The sequence below is a fragment of the Hydra vulgaris genome, chromosome 08 (assembly GCF_038396675.1).
Source record: "Hydra vulgaris chromosome 08, alternate assembly HydraT2T_AEP".
Taxonomy (NCBI): Eukaryota; Metazoa; Cnidaria; class Hydrozoa; order Anthoathecata; family Hydridae; genus Hydra; species Hydra vulgaris.
This window is the reverse complement of record NC_088927.1, coordinates 48,403,850-48,430,126: the sequence shown is the minus strand read 5'-3', so window position 1 is coordinate 48,430,126 and position 26,277 is coordinate 48,403,850. Positions and strand designations below refer to the sequence as shown.

Genomic DNA, 26,277 nt, shown 5'->3' with positions numbered 1-26,277 from the left:
TGTTTCAAGAGTGTTGAAACATCTTGTTAGTGATGAAGAGTGTTGATGAAGAGTGTATCATAGTTAAAACAAAAGTATTAAAACTTGCGAAAGAAAATAAAAAGTAGGCAGGCAATAAACAACGTAATACATATTTATTTTCTGAATATGTCGACATTCAAAAACAAAATGTCGTAAACAAATAAATTATTTATATATCTAATATTTATAAATAAATACATATAATAAATTACAATCCTATTTAATACGTCATATCAATAATTTCCAAATAAAGAGCTCAGTGTGAGCGTTAGTCAAAAGGGTATTATAAGCAAACTTCACGTTTGTAACCGCGTCAGAATGACCAACAAAATCTTGAAAGGTACCTTCTTCTGTGTCAATAAGTTTTACTATGCGATCTAAACAAAAAATTAAATCTAAAACAACAAAAAATCACGCAACTATATTATTCTATCCATTTTCTACATTAATTTAACTTATTTCGAATATCTATCTATCTATATATATATATATGTAAATTATGTTAGTGTATTTTACAAATAGAGTGCTCAATGTTCTTAAAGAACAGAGCAATAATAAATTAGTAAAAAACACTTATCTAACTTTTATCTTCTACTTTAAGTTTCACCATTGCTGGATCATTTTTTTAATTTAGAGTCTGCTTTTATATACAATCAACCCACTGCCCTCCCACCTCATTTACGTCATCTGTAGACCCCCTCTTCCCCTGCGAGCGTACGTACTTTATGGACGATCCCTAAGGAGAAGTTCCGTAACTTAAAACTTCCTGATGAACCTACTGATGGAGAAACATAATGTTGAAGATAAATTTGCTGGAACTCTTCCTGATGATCCAGCAATGGTGAAACTTAAAGTAGAAGATAAAAGTTAGATAAGTGTTTTTTAGTAATTTATATATATATATATATATATATATATATATATATATATATATATATATATATATATATATATATATATATATATATATATATATATATATATATATATATATATATATACAGTATTGGACAAAACATGTGCAACCAACATCAAACAATGCTAAAAAGTGTTCCTAATTTTACACGTCTTAAAAACGAAACGAACTATACTACCACAGCAAACAGTTCAGGAGTCTGGAGTCATAGCATGCCATGACATGAGCAATCAGCTGACAGGTGACAACACAGGCAGAGTTTCGTTGACAAGTGCCATTTTGCAGCGGACAAAACAAGTGCAACTTTTTTGGTTTGTTTCATTTTCTTAAGTCTGGTCCGTGTTAGCGTCATGGAAGTTTTTTAATAATTAAAGGAAGTATCCAGAAGTTTCCAGAAGCATGCAGAAGCTTCCAGAAGTTTCTAGAAGAAGCATCTGGAAGCATCCAGTAGCATCCAGAATTATCCAGAAACATTCAGAAGCATCCAGAAGCTTCAAAAAGAAGCATCTAGAATCTTCCAGAACAGGTTCACACAGGTTCATTTTACTATATAAGAGACATGTAAATCGACATGTAATTCAGTCAGTATATGGAAGTCAATCAGTCAGTATTATCAAGACAGTTTATCGAAGTGAGTTTTATCAAAGTGTTTTATCGAAGAACATCAATACAAGAAGTGAAATACAACAATTGTTTCATTACATCAATACAGTTAATTGTGAAAGTGTTCGTAATAAGGATCAACTGTTTGAACAAATCCAAAAGGTCTAGGCAGCGATTCTACAAAGTTTCATTGATCACCTGATCGAATCTATGCCTCGAAGGTGCAAGGATGTGATCGACAACAAAGGATTTGCCACAAAATATTGATAGCGAAATACAGCTTGGTCAACATTTTGTCGAGTTGCACTTGTTTTGTCTAGAAGGAAATCAACTTTTTTTAATACTTTTAATTAATTTATTAATTTTCGTGTACAAATAATTAACTTTGTGATGAATAAAACTTGAAGAACTTTGTCTCTAAACAGATACATAGTTATTTCTCTAAATTGAAAAAATGCAGCACTTTTATATAAAGAAACTAAATTAGCATTATTTGGTTGCACTCGTTTTGTCCGATACTATATATATATATATATATATATATATATATATATATATATATATATATATATATATATATATATATATATATATATATATATATATATATACACACATATACATATATATATATATACATATATATATACATATATATATATATATATATATATATATATATATATATATATATATATATATATATATATATATATATATATACATATATTTATATATATATTTATATAAATTAGTAAAAACACTTATCTAACTTTTATCTTCAACATTATGTTTCTCTATCAGTAGGTTCATCAGGAAGTTTTAAGTTACGGAACTTCTCCTTAAGGATCGTCCATAACGTACGTACGCTCGCAGGGGAAGAGGAGGTCTACACATGGCGTAAATGAGGTTGGAGGGCAGTGGGTTGATTGTATATAAAAGCAGACTCTAAATTAAATAAAAAAAAATCATAAAATGTTAGATAAATAGATTAAAAGCATAGGTACTTTTAGGGAGGTGGAGGGTACTCAAAAAAGCGTATTGCAAAATGCGGGGGAGGGGGGGGGTCGACGAAAAAAAAGCGTACGTACTTTATGGACGACCCCTTAACATACGGACAAAATTATTTAAAATGATGCGACATTTTCAAAAGTCTTAAAGTTATAGGCAAAAGACTGTTCCTGATGAACCTACTGATGGAGAAACATAATGTTGAAGATAAAAGATAAAAGTGTTTTTACTAATTTATTATTGCTCTGTTCTTTAAGAACATTGAGCACTCTGTTTGTAGAATACACTAACATAATTTATATATGTATGTATTTATAATTTATATATGTATGTATTTATATATGTATGTGTATATATATGTATGTGTATATATATATATATATATATATATATATATATATATATATATATATATATATATATATATATATATATATATATCATAACTAAGAAACTGAACAAAAGATTTTAAATGAGTAAAAGTTTTTTCATTACAGATCTTAGTATTAAAAAAATATGCTAATGGTTTCAATACCGAATTTTATAAAATAATATTTTCATAATATAATACAACACGAAATATCTTTTATTTTTTTAAATAAAAAATATTTTGTATTATATTATACTTATTTATAATTAAACTCATACATGTTTACAAATAATTTTTATAAATCACAAATTTTTATAAAAATCTAAAAAATTCCGCACAATCTAAAGCACCTACAAGCAACATAATTTTCAGGATATTTTAATTTAAAAATAAAATAAAACATACTTAATCACGTTTTTCATACATCTCTCTCTGTACATTATATTTATTTAATTTTATATTTAATATTTTATATTTATTTAATTTGTACAAAAAGCGGTAATATTGGAAAAGTAAAAATAATTTGATAACTAAACTATGAAAAAAGTAGAAAGCGGAAAAAAAAAAGAAAAAAAAAGAAAAAAATTAATAAAAAATAGCGTTGAAATAGAAAATAATTCATTTAGAAAAAAGTTTTAGTCAATTTTTTTCAAAGCTGAATTTCTTAATATATACTGTTAGTAGTATTTTTTATTTATGATTTTTAGCTGTAAAGCTGCTTCAAGACTTGCAGATTAACTTAAGAGGCAAGACTAGGTCAACGGTCAAAATAGGGAGGGGGTGTAGGAGCCGAAAAAGTAGCGTTCACAACTTAATTAGGTCGGGTGAATAAAAAATAACAATTGTTTTTTTCTCAGTAATTGGTCAGCTTTACGTAAATAAAAATTTCGGCAATTTTGCCTAAGTTTTTATTCACGTGAAGCTGAGCAATTACTGAGTAAATTGCTTAACTTTACGCGAATAAAAACTTGTGCAAAACTGCTGAAGTTTTTATCAACGTAAAACTGACCAATTACTGAGTAAAAGCAATTGCTTTTTTTTGTTCACCCGGCCTAATTTATTTTTCTATTGACAAAAAAGTTTAATAAAAAACTTCAAATTTGTTCATCTCTGTTAGCCTTAACATTTTTTCATTTTTTGCTCGGAGATGCAGGGTCGGACTAGCATCAAGGAGCCCGGGGAGGAGGGGGGGGGGATGGCGAAGAAAAAGATGGAACCGTTTAGGTTCCAAAAAATTTAGCAAATATAAATTAAACCCTTAATCACAGTTTTTTTTGTTATAAGATTATAGGAAGTTTCTAATTATGTGCATGCAATTTTCCATATTTTTGACCAAGCACTTCATCAATTTATATCTGCAAGGTTTTAAAAACACAGTAATTCTAAATTACAGCGTCGCACCACTTTAATTTTTGCACATTATTGCCATGCTAAAATAGTTTCTCTCAATAACTTTATCAAAATTAAAAAAAAATACAAATTTGTAGTCAAGTTTTTTAATTATTTACATAGAAATTGATGATCAAAATATAAGAAAAAAATATGCATTTTCAGTATTATATTATAGCATTTTCAGTATTATATAAGTAATCAGTTAAAAGTTTTGATGATTTTGCCAAACAGTGGACGACCTCATTGTAATTAATTTTTATGTCATTCTCAATATTTATCAAAATAAGTGATTCGAGATGCCCTTCACCGAAAAGACTATGAAGGCAATTTTTCACAATCTTCAACTTCGAAAAAGCTTGCTCACGCTTAACTTGTGTGCGAGGTACATAATGCCATTTTATATGCAACATACATATTAGAGTATGCTGAACAACGTAAATTGTAGCAATGGAGAAAACGAAGAACGCAATTGCAACATCTGTATGTTGCATTTTCTGATTCAGTTCATCAGCCTTACTAATAAAAAATTAGTTGCAAATGATATCATCTCTGTGCACAGTGCTTCCCTCTGTATACCAGCAAAATTGTCTCTGTATACCAGCAAGATTTTTTAAATCATGAAAAATATTGCTGTCTCTAGGGTCATGCAAAGATGGAAAGTTTTGAGGATCCAGACAAGCAATATGCCATAAAATAAAAACAGCATTTCCTTTAAAACGGTCTTTGTTTTTCAAGCTCATTTATGTTTAACCCAATAAACAATGCCTTGATTTCCAATAAACAAAATAATTACTCTATTTAAAAGAAGGCATTCTTATTCCACTTCACTTTTTCTTTTACTGTTAAACAGGTGATCAATTCCTATCTTATTCTCAACTGCGAAGTTAAATATGATTTCTTTGGACTTGTTCACCGTTAGGCATATCTCTGTTATATACACATTTTTCATTGAAGTCTGACACATTTGATGGCTGTATCGGATGCAATGAAACATTTATAAGAATTCAACTAAAGATTATATTAACTTAAATTATAATATATTAAGGATAAATTTTATACATAGATAATATATACCAAAACTAAAAATGGCAACATTGCACTGCAAGCAGCAATGTTACAACTTTTAAGTAATCAAAACATAAACATAGCTGCTACCATGTTTATGTTTTGATTTCTTAAAATAGAAATTTGCCGCTAAGTTATGATAACCAAATAAGATTTGCATTTTATTGTTTAAAAAACGTAGCCATTAACACAAAATTAAAAATCAAAGATTTTAATTTTAGTTTTATAATATAATATTATATATTTCATTATAATATAAATTTTTTTAAATTACAAATAAAAAAATTTTCTGAAAAATTTTTTTGCTTAAAAAATGTGAAATTTTTTTAGATTAACTCATTTTACCCTATTTAAATAAACACCAATTGTATTTCTCTATATATTTTTATAAATATATATAGAGAAATACAATTACAAATATAGTTTTTATTTAGTCAAAAAACTTAAGTATAATGTTTACTAAGAAGCAATAATATTTTAAATAACAAAATATCCAGCCCTATTAAATATTTCTGAGCTTCTCTGATTTAATAAACGACCGGGATTAATATTTGACTGGGGCCAGGTTTGATAAAATATAGCCAAGACTGGGGCAGGGGCTGGGTTTGTGACCGGGGCCGCATAAACATTTATACATCCTAAAGCACTTTTTTTTCTTCAATATTTATGTTTGATTTTGTATATATATGCATTTATAAACATCATTATGATCAACATGATCATCATGATCATAATCATCATCATAATTGTCATCATCATTATCATCATCATTATCATTATCATCATCATTATTATTATCATCATTGCCATCATCATTATCATTATCATCATCATCAATATCACCATCATCATCATCATCATCATCATCATCATCATCATCATCATCATCATCATCATCATCATCATCATCATCATCATCATCATCATCATCATCATCATCATCATCATCATCATCATCATCATCATCATCATCATCATCATCATCATCATCATCATCATCATCATTCATCATTATCATTCATCATCATCATTAGCAGGCTTTAGCCTTCCTCTTTTATGCTGTATCTCTAATCATGGTCAATGCTCAAACGAGCTATCATCTCTATTACAATAAACCAAAACTCATTCTTGCTTGGCTTCTTATTCAACAAGTTGCATCCTTTTACTGTATCTGTCCCTATTTATTAAATATTGGCATAAATATATGCCAGAATTTAATAAATAGTAAATGTAAGTATAAAATTATAATTTATAAAGAAATATAAATTTATTTCTAGCCCCAGCTATCAACCCTTACTTTATTTTATCATTTTGCCGGGGCCAGATTTGCAAAAAATCTCATTTTTAGCCGGGGCCCCAGTCACTTACTACTCTGATTGGAAAGCGCTGGTTTATTATTAATATTATTACATTCTGAATGCCTTAATAATATAATTGTCATAAGGAGGGGGAACCAAAAATATTTTTGAACCAGCACATTTTTATCCTCTCCAGGGTCCTGGATTTATATAAAATATGTACGCAGCTGGGGAAGGGGGAGGTAGGACCAGCAAGCGTACGTACGCTAGGGGGAGAGGAGGGGAGGGGAGAGAGGAAAGGGTATAGAAATGTAGAAATGTACAAGGTGCAACAGGTGGAGGTAGTCCAAATCTTGAGATTTTTGCGTATGTAATATATGGATGGCCCTATATTAAAAGTATGTTAATTAATAACTCAAAGAACTTATAGATGACATATTGGAATTATGTTAACTAAAGACTCAAATAACTTATAGATAAAATATTAGAAGTATGTTAATTAAAGAATTAAAGAACTTAAAGATGACATATTAGAAGTATGTTGATTAAAGACACAAAGAACTTATAGATGACATATTAGAAGTAGGTTAATTAAAAACTCAAAGAGCTTGCTGGATGAAATATTAGAAGTATGTTGATTAAAGACTCAAAGAACTTGCTAGATGAAATATTAGAAGTATGTTAATTAAAAACTCAAAGAACTTGGATGAGAGAAAATATTTAAGAAACTTCTAATTATAGTAAGAAGAATGATTAGACATTAGTTTAAAGAAATTTCTAGAGCTTTTTTTATCCCTACTTTTAAAAATTTGGGAGAGCAACCTGACTTGTCTAACTACCGTCCCATTAGTCTTCTTCCTAACATAAGCAAGGTTTTTGAATCTTTAATTAAAACTAAAAACTTAATCTCTTAACAGTAATAACTGATAGGTTTTATTGTGCATTAGATACATGAGGAGAGGTTAAGGCTATTGCTCTTGACATTTCTAAAGCCTTTGATAAAGTTTGGTATGCTGGTCTTCTCCAAAAGCTATCTTCTTACGATGTATCAGGTAACATCTTTAAGGGTATTGATACCTTCACATAAAAGTTGTACCTGATAGACAGCACTCTTTTTCAGCTAATTGTTATCCCAACAATCTAGATCTTCCTATATTTTTGAACGGTAATTCACTCAATCAGTCATTCTAGGATTAACTCTTACTTCCAATCTTTTTTAGAAACCATATATTAAATCCCTCAGAAAATTAGCATCTGCCAAGGTTGCATCTTTTTATCGTGCTCACCACTTTCTTACTCCAGACTCTATTCTTAATCAATATAAATCTGAAATCCATCCTTATATGGAATACTGTTGCCATACCTGGGGCAAATCTACAAATGATGCTCCTTCTCTTTTAGACAAGGTGCAAAAACACATTTTAAACATTGTAATGCTTCTCTTTCTCTTTTCTATAAATACTATAATAGGTGCTGCTCTAAAGAGCTAGAGTCTTTTGTGCCATCTACTAAAATTTATTCTCATGTTACTCGCCATTCAACAAAGTCTCATCCTTTTACCACAACTGTTCTTAAGTGCTCCAAAAATTCTTATTTGTCAAGTTTTTTTCTCTCAAAAATCAGTTCTTTTCCATTCATATATCATTCATATCATATCATTTCCATTCATATATCATTCATATCAATCATATTCATATATATATATATTCATCAAGTGGTCTGTTAATCGTTATCGTGCTTTATAAACTTCATCTTTTTCCAGTAACTTCCAACTCTAAGAGTGGTTTCTTGCAGCCTTGTGGGAAATGAAAATGTTTAAAGATAAAAAAAAAAAAAATCTCTTATATTTGGGACTATATAATTACTGCTGTTAGATTGAAATCATAAAATACCTTGTATTCTTATAGATTGAAATCATTTTTCAAAAAAAAACATTGAATAATTATTATTATTTTATTGTTGCTTTAATTTCTATATAAACTTATTAATATTTTATTATTAATATGTTTTTTAAATACATCAAATTGTTTGACTATATGTTTTTAAATAAACAAAGTTATTTGACTTTGATTAAAAAAATGAAATTACATAAAACAATGAGAAAAAAAACCCTTAATTATCAAACTGAATAAAATTAATCACATAAACTTTACAACCTGTTGAACTAAGTAATAGTAATATATTGTTTTTGTGTACAAAAAAGAACTCACTTGAAAAACCAGCAGCAAGAAAATTACCATCATAGGAAATACTTATAGAAATAGACCAATCATTTAATGGAATAGTTTTCAAAGTCTATAAATAATAACAATAATGATTCCATTAAATATTCCTATAAATAATAACAATGATTCCATTAAATATTCCTATAAATAATAACAATACATTAGGAAATTCCATTCAGAAATTTACAAGCTTATCATACTTATATTATTCATGTTAAAAACTTATAAAAATATCATCTTAATATTAGAGTAATAAATATAATACTTGTGATATTTATTGATGTTCAAAACATATTATACATTACATAATACATTTATATAATTTTAATTATATATCAACATCAATTATGAATTAATTATACATTATTGGATACATTACTTACATGTGTGTGTGTGTGTGTGTGTGTGTGTGTGTGTGTGTGTGTGTGTGTGTGTGTGTGTGTGTGTGTGTGTGTGTGTGTGTGTTGATACATGATAATTAAATACAAAATGTTTTTTTTTTGATACATGATAATTAAATACAAAAATAAAATAGAATAAAATAACAATAGAAAATAAGTAAGAGAAGTATATATATATATACATATATATATATATATATATATATATATATATATATATATATATATATATATATATATATATATATATATATAGCATATATTCACCTGTTATTTTTCAAAAAGTTATATTAAACGTTACTTATTATATTATATATAAATAAAACAAATATTAGTGTTTTTGTTACCTGTTTTTCAGATAAACAGTAAAAGCATATTTCTATGCAAACACTGAACCCAGTATAAATTATGATATCGTTATTATGATGCGTAAACTCTGCCAGGCAAGGATATCTTATCTAAACATATAAAAGTAAATTTTGTTGAAAGCTGATTTTTTATCCTAGTTAAAGTTTGTAAAAAAATCCTAGTTAAAGCTTTTTAAATACCGACATAAATATACAAACATGAAATATATAAATATGTAAATAATAAATAAATAAAAAATAAAATTTTTATTTCAAACAAATTATCAATATCTATCTTTTAAAACATTTGACTGAAGAAGGAATCAAAAAAGATAAGAACTATTTATACCTCAAATTTACTTTTTTACTTTAAAATCAGAAAGAAGAATTGTTATTCTTATTTTTTTGTTTGAAGAAATGCATGCTGGTCATATGAAGTAAGTTATTTAGACGTGTTCTAAGTCATGTCAATGTTCCTTAAGAAAAATACAATTTAAAAAGAAATACGTGAAAAGCTAGGTTTGCCTTAAAGAGATTTAAAAGTTGGCATAAAAATATTTGCATTTTAGGGTAAAAGAAATGTAACTTTTAAAAAATTACTCTATATAAGAAAAACATATTTTTACATCTTAAAATAAAAAAGTAGAAAATAAAAACATTAGTATATATAAGAGTATAAAAACATTAAATATAATAAATAACAAAAAAGAGAGAGCAACTAAACTAGAAATAAATACCTTTGCATTTGTTTGATTTTGATTTGTGGGAAATGTTATCCAATCATTAAGTTCACACAAATCCATTGCCCAATCAGATCTCCAAACACTTATTCTGCAATCAATGCTTGATATCAGCCATAAGTAAGATGAACTGTTTGTCTATTAAAATAATAAACAAATAATCTACCACAATGTTAGTGATTACGAATCTGGTTTTCTAGAATTTTACATTTAAACAACCATGATGAATTTTACATTTAAACAACCATTTTACATTTAAAAAAAAGGAAACCGTTTTACAAATTTAAAATATTTCACATTTAAAATTTTAATGATTTTGCAATTTTATATTTGTCAGTCATTCAATGCTCTTGTGTGACCATTTCGCAAATTTATTTCAATATGTCAAATAATTTTTTTTTTAAATCTAAACCTTATGTTATATAAACATAATATATATATATATATATATATATATATATATATATATATATATATATATATATATAATTATACATGTTATATATATTATTAATGTACTATATATACATTATATGTGTAATACTCTATAATGTATTGTATTTCACAATTTAAATTGAGTTTATGCTTTAATGTGTGGTTGATTTTAACATTGCTAGGAGTTGAATTTTTTTTTTTTTTTTTTTTGTTATTTCACCTCCCCAAGGCCCAGAAGGCCACTAAAGATGAGGAGGCTACTTAATTGTGGTTATAACCCTCTCTCAACTCTATAACTCCAAAACACCAACCTTGACGAACAAGGCCGCTGCGCGGAGAAACAAGTTGAGCACGGTACTACCAGGGACGTGGTGGGGATCGAACTTGGAACCTCTCGCTTATGAAGCGAGCGCACTACCACTACACCACTACTGCATTATTAAATAAACAACAAACAATAAAAACAACCTTGCATTGACTGGCAATAAAAAACATTAAAAAAAACACAATACACCAATAAAACACAACTAACCAATTACAAAACACCTTGTGACTATAACAGGTATATGAATTAAAAAACATATACAAAAAAAAAAAAAAAAAAAAATTCTGAAAGGCATTAATTTAAAAAAAAATGCAAAATTGATTAATACGATATGTATAGCACCTAAGCTTACAACTAAATGGGATAATGCAAAAAAACTTTCTACTAAAAGGGATAATGACAGTTAAGAAGGATAATGAGAGTTAAGAATGACATTGATAATAAAGATACCAACAACTTTAACTTGGACAACTTTAACTTGGACAAGTAAAAATGCAAATATACTGCAAAATTATTAATTTCTTTCCAAGCTTACAGGAAGGAAAAAAAAAGTTTTGCAGTGTTTTACTGCACACAATATGTATGGGCAATTTACTGTGCACAAGCACATATTACTGAATACACAATGAGGAACTTATGACTCATTTGTGTAAGAAATTATTTTATTACTATAAATTAAAAAAAAAAAATCTCAGAGATTTTATTACATATAACTTTACAGGTTTTGCCATTTGAATTTAAGTTCTTGTTTTTTAATTTTTATTTCAAAACTAAGAAGTAGTTTTAAAATCCAAAAATAAAAGAAAATTGACAATAACATTTATTATGAATTTCAAACAAAATATTATAATAAGTAAAAACAATTATAATACTTAATCAAAATATTTATGATATTATTTAATATTTATAATTTGTTTTATATCAATAAAACAAATTTTATTTAAAACACTAAAATTTCAAAATTATCTATAATAAATATAACACAGATATATTATAATCTTATCATATATATATATATATATATATATATAATATATATATATATATATATATATATATATATATATATATATATATATATATATATATATGCTTATATATGTATACTGCTACAAGATAGTCAATGTCGCAGCACTTCCTTGTAGCAACAAGCTATAAAATAGTTCTTTTTGCAGCATTCTTATGTAGCAGCAGGCTATAAGATAATCGATATTGCAACACTCAGCACATGTTTTACAATAAAAAAGCAACAGTCCTTGCATGTTTAAAAATATTACAAAACTATAAAAAACCAAAAAACCCTAAACTATATGATAAAACTTAATGTACCTCCGCTTCTTTTTAATTTTTTTAACTTTTAAAAGACTTTAAATTGTCTAATAACTGTTGATATTGTTTAAAGGTTAAAAAAAATATAACTTTATATATACTATATATGGATATATATACATATATACATATGTATATATATAGATATACATATATATATATACATACATATATATATATATATATATATATATATATACATACATATATATATATATATATAGATATACATACATACATATATATATATATGTATATATATATATATAGATATACATACATACATACATACATACATATATATATATATATATATATATATATATATATATATATATATATATATATATATATATACATATATAGATATACATATATAGATATACATACATATATATATATATATATATATATATACATACATATATATATATATATATATATATATATATATATATATATATATATATATATATATATATATATATATATATATATATATAGATATACATACATACATATATATATATATATGTATATATATATAGATATACATACATACATACATACATACATACATATATATATATATATATATATATATATATATATATATATATATATATATATATATACATATATATATATATATGTACATTTACATACATGGTTTTTAACTATATTGTAAATGAAAAATTATATCATGTATAAAACCTCTGCTCAACTACCAAAGCTTAATGGGATATTCTTCTGGAAAAATTTAATAAGTTTTATATATGTATTTCACTTACATACTGTTTTCTAAGATTGCATACTTGAGCTCCTCTGTGTTCTGTAATAACACGAAGTGGAACACCATTACCTAGGTTGCTTATAGTAAGTAACCCATCTGATGATCCACTAGTTACATAGGCACCTAAAAGAAAATTGCACAATTTATCAATTATGTAATACTCAAATTTATATTAAGCATGTTTCAAATATTTATTTTTACTCACCATCTGTAGAACATAAAACCTGGGTAACACTATTTTTAAATAGTTTAATTTTAAGTGTCATTTTCAACTGCCCAAAATCAAACTTTCGAACAACACCATCAGAATACCCTGCAACACATTGTGATGGAAGATCTCTAGAGTTTTGATGTTTATTTTTAGACAAGTTTTTAATTTCGTAACTTGAAAAAACATGTGGAACAAAATCAACACAGATAGCTTCCTAATACATAAATAACCACATATATATTAGATACACTGATAATATACGCAGTAAATATCAGATATCAGTAATATTTGATATTAAGTTGCTTCAAGCTGAAGTAGATTATAAGAAAATAAGAGTCAACTCAAAAATAAAAAAAAGTTAACTAGTTGCAATCTTATTTGAAAAATAAATTTGAAAAAATCACATAAATAAACCGATTTAATTTGCTATTTTTTGTAAAATTATAAAGAAATGCGTCATTAAAAATAAGTACACGTAAACAAAACTAAAACTTTCCAGAGGAAGCGTATTATTTGTTCTGCATTAAGTTAAAGTTTTCAAGCTAAGTTGCAAAATTTAAAACCATGTTTTTAATTAAATATTTTATTTACATAAGTTCATCTAATAATATGGCTTTTATGTAAAAAAAAAATCCTTTTTTACAGGATCCAAACATGTCTTAAAAGTTATAAAAATTATAAAATTATTTGCGTTTCATTTAAAAATATGGGAAAAAATATTTTACACCAACTCTCCTCTTGAAAATTCATTAATTATAATTCACCATGGTTTATATCATTGAAAAATTTAAGATAAAAGATTTTATCCTGAAGAATTTTAAAGAATTATATATATATATATATATATATATATATATATATATATATATATATATATATATATATATATATATATATATATATATATATATATAGATATACATACATATATTTATATATAGATATACATACATACATATATATATATATATATAAATATATATATAAATATATATATTTATATATATAAATATACACACATTTACATACATGTGTGTGTACACACACACACACACACACACACACACACATATATATTATTATTATTATTATGTTTATAGTATATTTATTGAATATAGCTTAAATTACTTGTTTAGATATATATATATATATATATATATATATATATACATTTATATATATATATATATATATATATATATTTATATTTATATATATATATATATATATATATATATATATATATATATATATATATATATATATATATATATATATATATATATATATATATATATATATATATATAAATATATATATATATTTATATATACACACACACACATACACATTTATTTTCTTTTTATCTGGATTTAGGTTTGTATTTTAAAACATAAAGCATGCAAAATATACTAAAACAGTGCCAACCTGACTCTACAAAAGTGTATACTCACATTTATATATAAATACACAAAGTAAATGTTCTAAAACAAAAAAGTCTATACTTGACCCGATATTAAAAACTGTGCAACTTTTTCTCTTGTTTCTAAATTCCATAGTCTCAAACCACCATCAATACTTGTTGAAGCCATAAACTTTTCCTCGCCTCGACAAACAGTAAAATCTGTTATCTAAATGTTAGAATATTATGACTTTTTGATTCTAAGAAATAACAATGAAGTATATTTATCAACAGAAAAAACAAAAAGCAAAAAAAAAAAAATAAAAAATAAAAACTTATTAAAGTGTTTACAGAAAATTTCATAAGTTACTAAACTAAATTAAATATGTTTGAAAAATATAGGTTTAAATAAACTTGTTTTTTTTGCGGAATTCCATAATAAGAAATTTGGTCCACCTTTAAATTTTAATTTATATAATTATTTTAAATGGAAAAATGCTTCAAAATGCAAAGAAGATGTTTTACACCTTATTATCTCATTTTTATTGTGTTATAATGAATTACTAAAAAACCAAGTAAATTAACTAATTAATCTTTTTTTTACAGTGAAAAATTTCATTTTATGTAAGACTCTACACTAACACAATAATTTTAAACAAAGAAAAAGTGAAAAACACCAAATTAGACATCTAGGTATCCTCGATCAGCACTTTTTGCAGTTGATCCAATCCATCGACGGGAAAGCACTGTCAAACCAGTTGACTGTAACAAATCTGCTATTGCAAAATCAAATTTTTTTGCTAAATCTATTAAAGTTTGAGAAACAGTTGCAAAACAAAGTTGCAAAACAAAAACTTAATATCTTAACAAGAACAACACAGTTGGAATAAATCATCAGTATCACAAAGTTCAAATAACCACTAAATCATCAGTATCACAAAGTTCAAATAACCACTAAATCATCAGTATGACAAAGTTTGAATAACCACTAAATCATCAGTATGACAAAGTTCGAATAACCACTAAATCATTAGTATCACAAAGTTCGAATAACCACTAAATCATCAGTATCACAAAGTTCGAATAACCATTAAATCATCAGTATCACAAAGTTCGAATAACCACTAAATCATCAGTATCACAAAGTTCGAATAACCACTAAATCATCAGTATCACAAAGTTCGAATAACCACTAAATCATCAGTATCACAAAGTTCGAATAACCACTAAATCATCAGTATCAAAAAGACCAAGCATACAACATGCTAAAAAGATCAGGTTCAAATGAGCTTGGCTGATACTAAAACAAATCTTCAACCACAAGCTATGTTCATTGCAGAAACTTGGTTTACTAACACATCAAACACCTCTATAAAAAGATAAAAACTCCACCATCAAATTAGAGTTAAGAGACAGAGGAGTAGCCATTAATTTTAAAGAAAGCATCAAAACAACGGACATTTTTGTTGAGATTTTGTTTTAATGACCTATTATTGTTCCAAAGAACAAAAATGGTTTACCATACGGACCAGTGAAGAGACACTGTTGTTAAGAACTGTTCTGGAACATTTGCACTGAAAGAAATTGTTAACAATCAGATAACACTGATAAGTGTGCTGAGTACTATTTGTACTTTGAGTCAAGTTCTTTAACAAATCCAAAATTGTCTAAAATATCAAAAACTATAAAACTCAAAAAAAATTCTACATCACCAAGATCTTTAAATCTATCCTTCACTAATATTTGTAGTCTTTGAAGTAACTTTTTTTTCTGTTGAGTCTTATCTCTTGCAAAGTTCACCAGACCTTTCCAACTTGCTTTACGGACAATTCGAATAATTTACCTTCTCTACTTAACTTATGTCTTGTTTCTGATCCTAGTCAGTGCTCAGTTTCTCCACATTCACTCTCAGGTGCTTCTGACCACGGTTTGATCTCTCTAAAACTAATCTAATTCTTCTTCATCATCAGAATCCCTTATCATTGTACCTCTTACAACTGCCTTAAAGCTGACTGGGACTCTTTCTGTAGTTTCTGGCTTAGATTTTTCTACAGCTTATGGTCTTGACATTATACCAGTTATAGTCTTTCAGAAGTATTTTGGAATTTAACTTTGGAGCTATTGTCAACTTAACTATTTAACAAGCGCTAAAAGAGTCTTGTGTTCTAGCCTGCTGGAAAACAGCATCTGTTATCCGTATTTTCAAAAATTTTGGAGAGCACTCATATTAATTAGCATTCAATTAGTCTTCTTATTATCATTAAGTTTTTTGAGCCTTAAATTAAGAAACACTTAATCTCTCTTTAATTAAGAAACAATTTCTCTTTTTTTTGAGCTTTTAATTAACAAACACTTAACTCTCTTTAATTAAGAAACACTTTCTTTAATTAAAAACACCTAATCTTGAATCTAATAACTTACTCTCTGATCATCAATATGGATTTCAATCTTCTCGTTCTACTGCTGATTTGTTAACGGTAATAACTGATAGATTTAATTGTGTATTAGATAGATGTGGAGAGGCTAAGGCTGTCGCTCTTGACTTTCTAAACCTTTTGATACTTTTTTAAATTTACATTAGCGATCTCCCAGAAATTCTTACATTTAATGTGGCATTGTTTGCTGATAATACTACTATTTATTCTTGTTTTGATAAGAAGCTAACACTCTCTGATTGCTAGGAGGGGGCATTTGAGCCTAAAACGCATCTCGCTTTAGCTACAGCATGAGGCTCTCAGTGGGTGGTAAACTCAGATAAAACTCAAACTTTTTTCAGCTAATCGTTTTTGCAATCATCTAGATCTCCCTATATTTATGAATGACAATGTACTTGATGAGTCATCTACCCTTCGTCTTCTAGGATTAACTCTAACACTCTTTCTTGGAAACCACATATCAAATCCTTGATGTAACCAAATAAAAAAGATTTGATAAAGTACATCTTGTGCACCAGCAAAAATTGTGCAGATGCTTTTGAAGTTGAGGGTCAAAAATACTTGAGCGTCTAATAAAAGAACCATTCTTTGATTACTTGCTAACCAAGAGTCTAATTACTAAAGTTCAGCATGGTTTTGTGAAGAAAAAAAAAACCACAACCAATTTGTTGGAAGCCTGCGATACTATTACAGAAGCTACTAATTGTAACCAATCTGTCAATGTTGTTTTTACCAATTCAGCCTAAGTTTTAGACAAGGTATGACACAAAAAGCTTATAAATAAACTAAAAACTTCTGGCATACAAGGAATGCTCTTAGACTGAATTAATTTGTGGTTATCCAGTTTTCAACAATGAGTTACAATTGGACACAAAAAATCAGAAAAGAATAAAATTAAAAATGGAGTACCTCAAGAATCTGTCTTATGTTGTTTACTCTTGTAATATATATGAATGAACTACCAGACTACATTTACAACTATATAAAACTTTAAGCACTTTTATTTACAAAATGAGATTGACAAAACCTGCAAATGTTCTTTAATTTTAATAGATGTAAGGTCATACATATTGGTCATTAAATAAATTAACACTTAGTTAGACAATGCTTAGACAAGATGGATTCCATCATCCGTTAGAAAGTTATCAGTTGAATGTGAGTCTTCTTTTTAAGGCTTCAGAGGCAGCCACTGCAGTCAAGAATGCTGTTCACTCTTTTTTATTTTTTTATCATTTGTTTTAAACTCTATCTCTATGCAAACTTTAAAACAAACTGCGTTAAACCATGTTAGTCGCTATGCAAGAAAACAGATTCAGTGCGGTACTTCTGGAGTTATAGGGTATATTTGAACCTTAAACCTCTCTGCTTTTCCTAGCAGAAAGTTCTATGACTAGTGTACTAACACATTAATTTTCTGTTTCTGCTTTTTCTTTTGTTTCTATTTGTTTCATCTTCTCTTGCATTATTTTTCATTTGCCACAACATTTTTTTCTTTCATTTTTCTGAATAGTATAATTAGTTTTTAATTTAATAATTTATTATTAATTATTAACTTTATTAATATTATTAATTTTTTTTTTTAGTAAAATTAACTTTTAGTTTTTCCTAAATAAAATTTGCTTACTTTGTTTTATAAACTTAATTTTTATTAAAATCAAAACAATTGACCAATTGAGGTGCTAAATAGTTTTATATAGTAAATTGATTGAGATAATAATTGCATCAGAGCACTGATGCAATTATTTATTGCACATCATACTATAACATATATATATATATATATATATATGTATATATGTGTATATATACATACATATATATATATATATATATATATATATATATATATATATATATATATTATATATATATATATATATATAATGAAAAAGGTTGATTAACAGAAATGAGACAACTGTTAAATGCTTAGAATACAAAGTACTAATAAGGAAGTATTGATGAAGATCTATGTTTTTGATATTTGATTCTACTGATTTAAAGTTCTATTGATACTTGATTAAAGTTCTCTTGAATAATTTAAACAAATATAATACTAAAAAATTTGAAACATAAAAAACCCATATTTATCAACTAACTCTTTCAATGCTATCTTTAAAAATATTTGTGTTCTCTAAAGTAACTTTTCATCCACAGAATATTACTTTACGTAAAACTTTCCCGGCCTACCTGCTCTTTGTGCGACTAATTTAAATTTGACTGTTTCTTGTGTGACTAATTTAAATTTAACTGTTTCTTCACCAGACTTTTTTTTCATCAGATCTTATTTAGATAGGTATTATCCTTTGATTTGCAAAGACTTCAAAAGCCACATGTTTGTCAAAGGAAAAAACTTATGTGCCTATTTGTTGTTAATTAGGTTTATGCCCATGGTCATGTGATCCTCTGACTATTTTTTAATGTGTTTTCTTTTAATACCACAAATGACATTCTATACTGAATATCTTACTCATCGTACAACTGTAAGCTGTGACTGAGAGATTATTGTAATAATTTAAAAAAATGTAAAGTTGAAAAGCACACACATTGAAAAGCTTTAAAATTAGGATTATTTATTCTTTTATATCTTTTTATACTAGTTTTTTTATCTTTACTAGTTTTGTATTGGTAATGTTTTTTACATTATAAAATTTAGTAAACAATTTCATGTGCTTTTGTTTTTAACTTTTTAACACCAAAACAAAATGAGGAGTTTAAAGCTTAGTAGCTTAAGAGTTATTTTTCTTTATTTATACTTTCGTTATTTATACTTTCGTTATTTATACTTTCGTTATTTATACTTTCGTTATTTATACTTTCGTTATTTATACTTTCGTTATTTATACTTTCGTTATTTATACTTTCGTTATTTATACTTTCGTTATTTATACTTTCGTTACTTATACTTTCGTTATTTATACTTTCGTTATTTATACTTTCGTTATTTATACTTTCGTTATTTATACTTTCGTTATTTATACTTTCGTTATTTATACTTTCATTATTTATACTTTCGTTATTTATACTTTCATTATAACTGGTGTGGATAATAAGCTATTATTTTTCACAGAATATTGTTTGAAAAATTTTACTTTATGGATTGCATATTTAAATAGCCTTATCAAATAGTTATACTTTAGGGACGCCCAAAAAGTGTTGTGCTGCCAAACCAATTTCTAAAGCACTAAAAATAATAAAAGCTGTAAAAAATTACCATTTTTTACCCCTAAAGATAAAGAATTAAGAAGTATTTGGATTCAAAGAATTTCAAATTTACAACTATTGTTGCTATAGTAATTTCTCACTTTAACTCATCTACAGCTTTTGTTGTTAAATAATTTCTCATTTAAACACTTCTACAGCCTTTGTTGCAAAAGTAATTTATCATACAAACTCTTCTACAGTTTTTGTTGCTTTAGTAATTTCTGACTTTACAAATTGTAGATTAGACTTTTATTTATTTATTAATGTTTATACAGGATAAGTTACTCAGTATATAAAAAAAATATTTTTTATTAATGCCCTGTAATACAATGAAATAAATAACATTAATATTACTAAAATAAAGGTAAATAAAATCAATGTTTAAAATATGATAAAACACTGCTATAAAAGTGAGGTTTGCAAAAGAATAAACATATTAATATAAAAGTAACAAAAACAAAATATCATTGATGGATAAATATTTATAACATATATAAATATTTATAAACCCTAGGGATTAAACTAGTACTTTATACTCTCTTTATAAAAAGGAGTCAGTGGTATGATTGTAGCTTTGGTCCTGCATTGATATAGGATAGTAGATACAATACACACAATACATTCAGTTGATATAAGTCGATCTTTTTGTGTTGTTTCAAGATCATAAGTGTAGTTGGACATTACATTAACAAAGGCACCACTATACATTTGTACACTGATTAGCTGATGCATTAACCAAAATCTTGAAATTGTTTTTATGTATGAAATGTGAAAATTAGATTTAAGTATGGAACAAAAGTTACCCCTAAGTACTTGTATACAAAAACAGAGTGTAATTTACCTATTGATATCTCATGGTAACCATATACTCGATTCATTGCAAAATTGGCATCTGCTAATAAAGTAATTTTGCAATAGAAATGTCTTTTTAATGTCATTTGTCATTTTCTTACTCCTGATTTTGTTGCCACTATAAACCTTTTATGGTTCCTTTTAAAGAACTACTGTTGTCATATTTGCTTTTAAAGAACTACTGTTATCATATTTGCTTTTAAAGAACTACTGCTATATCATATTTGCCTTTAAAGAATTACTGTTATCATATTTGCTTTTAAAGAACTACTGTTATTATATTTAGTTTTAAAGAACTACTGTTATTATATTTAGTTTTCATATTACTTAATTACAATACTAATTCATATTACTTAACTACAATATTAGGTTTTATTGGTTGAATAAAACTAAAGCTTCAGTTCAACTAATTATAACATCAAATTTTCAGCTTGCCCTCTATATTCAATAATAATACAGTATGAGGTGTGTGATTGCACTTGCAACTAATTATAACATCAAATTATCAGCTTGCCCTTCATATTCAATAATAATACAGTATGAGGTGTTTGATTGCACTTGCAACTAGGCAGGAATAATACAGAATTTTAAACAAATTATAAAAACATGATTTTTAAATTGACATAAAAAAATGAAGAAATCATTTTACAATATTTAGTTAAAGTGTGAAAAAATAAAGTAAATAGACGGTTCATGAAAGACTGTAACAGTATTTAATATACCATTCTGACCAACCTTCTACAGACATTAAAAACAATTATACACATATATTAAATAAATTATAATTAAATCATTAAATTATTATTAAATTAATTGAATGAAATTGAATTGAATTTTTTGAAATTTCATTGAATGAAAAAGTAAAATAAAAGCTTGTTGTTAAATAAGTTAATTTATGCTAATATATGTTAACTTAAGCTAATGTAATTTACTCACACAACTTATATGGTAAAAATTAAAAGAAAAGTCGCATTCTTTGAATTTTATTCAGATATTTTGGCTGAATTTTACCTAGTCATGTGTGTTCTAGATACTTTCAAAAACCAAAACAAAATAATTAAAATTTGTCAAAAGTATTAACTATTGTAAGGTTATATACAAACCTGATTACTTATATTTAATATTGCAACAAAAGATCGCTGATCATAAGTATAACTCCTGTTGTCATTGTTTTAGTAGTTTGTCATTTTTTTGTATACTTATATTTATACTGAGTCTACTTATTTAGTCTAAGAAAACTTGAAAATTTGATTTAAAAAAATAATTTCTTTGTTATTGCTACCTTTCAAATATTTTATTCAAAAATCAAAGAAATTTCTTATTTGAATCTGAAAAAAAAAATTATCTTATTTCAATTTTATTTTAATGCGATTTAAAACAGCCAATCAGCTTTGAGCTAACACTGATGACACTTGTGAAATCACAAAATAAATAGTTTTCATAATTTAAAATACCCATTTAAAAAAAAATTATTAACTGAAAACTTTTATTTATCCCCTCATCTTCGCATTTACTTTTCATTTAGTCACATTTCATTTAGTAAATATATAAATATGGTCATGAATATATATTATTCTTTCATAATAAATTAATATTATCAAACCATGTCTTTATGTGAGCTAACAATTGGAACATTTTTTACATCATTCCAGTCAACGCACCAAATTGTCCCATCATCTGTCGCAACAACTCCCTAAATAAAGTATTTCCATGTTATTATTATAAATCAACTGTTATTTATATTATTTTATTTTGTTTTCATTATTTATATTTTTTCATAACTTTTTATTTCATAACTTCTATATTATCTAAATATTATCTATTTTTATAAAAATATGATAATTAGTGACGAAAAAATAAATAAACAAACAAAATAACAAGTATTAACAAAATAGAATATAAAAAGTCAATAAAAATAGTTTTCTAATCAACTATTCTCAACAAGATTAAATTGCTATCTAAGACAATCCTATCTAAGATATGTTGATGATAGCCATGCTAGATTGTAGAACACTTCAAAAGCAGAACAGTTCCTAATTATCTTAAACAAACAACACCCTTTGATACAATATACTATCGAAATTGAAAGCAAAAATAGAACTTTAAACTTCCTCGATTTAACCATCATAAATAACAGCAAAGGTAAATATGAGTTTAAAATTTACAGAAAGGAAGCCATTACAAATATCCAAATTAAACCTCACTCAAATCATGACTCCAAGATTCTAAACGCAATATTTAAAGGTCACATTCACAGGGCTTATTTTATATGCAGTAATTTATATTTATAAGATGAGATTAATTTCCTTATTTAAATTTTTAATGAAAATGGGTACAACTTCTGCCAACTTACACATATTGCAAACTTAATTGAAAATAAACGGTCCCTAAAAATTCAATCAGATTCTCTTATTCTTCCCTACTGTATCGTTACAATGAATACCATCACTATCCCTGAAACTAAGGAAAATATTTCAGAAAGCTGGCTATAAAGTAGTCTTCAAATCAAATCCAAATTTAAGAACATTACTAACCTAATAGCCACGTAATAGTCAACCTGGAACTTATTTAATTGAATGCAACTTCTCAAATAGATATGTTGCAAAATAAAACTTCAAATTAGAACTCGAACTCAACAACATCTAAAAAGGTTAAATGAGGGGAAACATTATCAGTCTGCAATAGCCACCCATGATAAGTTTTGCTCACTAGAAATAAAGTGGGAAAATGTTAAAACAATTAAAGTGGAAACAAAAAAATTTGATCGAAATGTGTGCAAAGCTCTTGAAATAAAAAGGTACCAATGTTGATGTTTAAATGACGGAATTAATTTATATAACGGGCAGCTTGTGAAGACTAAATTTTGGACTCCAATTTTTACATTTTTACATAAACAAGAAAGAAGCGCATATAGGTATACAATTGCTTGCTTTTTTTACTTAACCTCATGATTATTTTGGAAAAAAACAACAACAAAACAAAGTACAATGAAAAAAAAATGCTGCTCCAACCCAAACCCTTAGTTAATGTAGAGCACTTAGCAGCACTACTTACCATGTTCTACCTAAATAATCAGTAAATGTATGTACTGAAGCCCTCACAGCTTCTTATTTTAATATCTAATTTTTAATGTCTAACTCTTTAGCTAAATACACAATATTTAATATATAACAATATTTAAAAAAATGTTACTGTTTCTAAGTGTTCATCAAATATGGAAGAAATAATGAGTGATTCTAAATCAATTTCTTTTTCTAAAACAATTCCATTGCTTCTAAAGATTTGAAAACAATATTATACAAAATAAGAAAATAGATAAACCAAGCTAACTAAACTGCCATATAGAGAAAAAAAACAACAAACATTTAATTACACATAATTTTCCTTTTTTAAATCTACCGACCACTGGCGAAGTATTTTTGAAGCCCCTCCAGTCACCAATTTACCACAACCAGCTGCTAAGGTAACTATAATCAATAATAAAAATTTAATTAAAATTATTTAATTAAATTATTTTTATTCCATAAATAAAAAATAAAAAAATACAAACATAAAAATTAATGAAATTTTTAAAATTACAATAATACTGCATTTAAACTTATTTTTCTATAACAAGAATATCAACCAAAGTACTTATTTCTAAAGAATCAGCTTTCCAAAAACTTGTGCATGTTTTGGTTAAAATATTCCACAAACACACCACACCATCGACAGTTGCTGTAAACAACCAATTACGATCTGCATAGCATACTGCAGTCATATCATCATTTTGTACATCTGACAAAAATACTGATTTTGGAACTAATCCTTGAACACACTTTAAAATTTATAAAATGAATTAGAAACAAAAAAAAAAATAAATTAAAAAGACAAAAAATAAATTATAAAAAAAGCTTTTTGTTAAAAAAAAAAAACCTTCAAGTTCAATTTGACCATTTCATCTTTTATTTCCCAAAATGTTACAGTTTTTTTTTGACCAACAGAAACAAATTGATCTGCAACATAAGGATGCCACATAACTGCATGTATTGCATAGAGAGTCTTAAAAGATTCCAAACATATAAAAGTATTAGCATTCCAGACTATAACTAAACATTCAGTGTAATCTCCAACAGTTAAAAGATACTGATCATCGCGTGAAAACTCCATAGCAACTATGTTCGATTTATGAATATCTAAAACCTTTTTTAAAAAAAACTATTTTATAAATGTCTTAAAATTATTAAACATGACAATCACAAAGATGATGATAAAAATGATAAACAAAGATGATAATAACAAAAACAAAAAGATGGTAATAAAAATAAATACTTGTGTTGATGAAAACAAAAGCAAACATAGAATACAAAAAATACCTTAAAACATTCCTCTGTGTTTATTTTCCACAAACATATTCTTGCAAATTTTATATCGTGACTGTAACAAGCAGCTGTTGCTATTTGCTTTCCGTCATGTTTCACAGCTATTGTTGAAATTTCCTCTAAATGATTTAGTAGAATATGCTGATTACAAGAATTAAGATCATCAATTGCTAGCAGTGATCCCATTGTGTATGCAAACAAACCTGAAAAAAATACTCAAGAACTTGAAAAAGGTTTAAAGGAGTCATTAAACTACACAACAATTTTATTTCATTATTTTTTATACTCATTATTTTTTATTTAATTTATTTTTTTATTTAATTTTTGTATTTAATTTTGATTATTTTGTTTTTTTATTCTTCATTTTTGATTGCTTATCAACCTAAATACTTTTATTTATTTGTTAGCATTTGAATCATCATCATTTTATGTCAATTAAAGATTTTTTTTAACTTAACTTTGACTACATGATAATAGTACATATACATATTTACCACAGCACCTCTTTGAAAAGGCTATACAATGCTTTTAGTTAACTTCTAAT

At 26.0% G+C, this 26,277-nt stretch overlaps 1 protein-coding gene across 2 annotated transcripts in view; it reads right to left on the bottom strand.

Annotated features, from left to right (window-relative positions):
* Positions 1 to 115: 115 nt before the first annotated feature.
* LOC100203110 (WD repeat-containing protein 90) overlaps positions 116 to 26,277 on the bottom strand; it is a 156,823-nt gene continuing 130,661 nt past the window's right edge. For both annotated transcript variants that reach the window (XM_065803855.1, XM_065803856.1), the window contains exons 23-35: positions 25,728 to 25,936; positions 25,288 to 25,554; positions 25,006 to 25,189; positions 24,746 to 24,839; positions 24,565 to 24,646; positions 22,976 to 23,065; positions 14,988 to 15,113; positions 13,477 to 13,696; positions 13,270 to 13,394; positions 10,387 to 10,527; positions 9,650 to 9,760; positions 8,887 to 8,971; positions 116 to 398 (exon numbers count right to left, since the gene is read on the bottom strand). In XM_065803855.1, the coding sequence (XP_065659927.1) occupies positions 250 to 398; positions 8,887 to 8,971; positions 9,650 to 9,760; positions 10,387 to 10,527; positions 13,270 to 13,394; positions 13,477 to 13,696; positions 14,988 to 15,113; positions 22,976 to 23,065; positions 24,565 to 24,646; positions 24,746 to 24,839; positions 25,006 to 25,189; positions 25,288 to 25,554; positions 25,728 to 25,936 (1,883 nt within the window). In that variant the 3' untranslated portion in view covers positions 116 to 249. The remainder of the gene's footprint in view (positions 399 to 8,886; positions 8,972 to 9,649; positions 9,761 to 10,386; positions 10,528 to 13,269; positions 13,395 to 13,476; positions 13,697 to 14,987; positions 15,114 to 22,975; positions 23,066 to 24,564; positions 24,647 to 24,745; positions 24,840 to 25,005; positions 25,190 to 25,287; positions 25,555 to 25,727; positions 25,937 to 26,277) is intronic.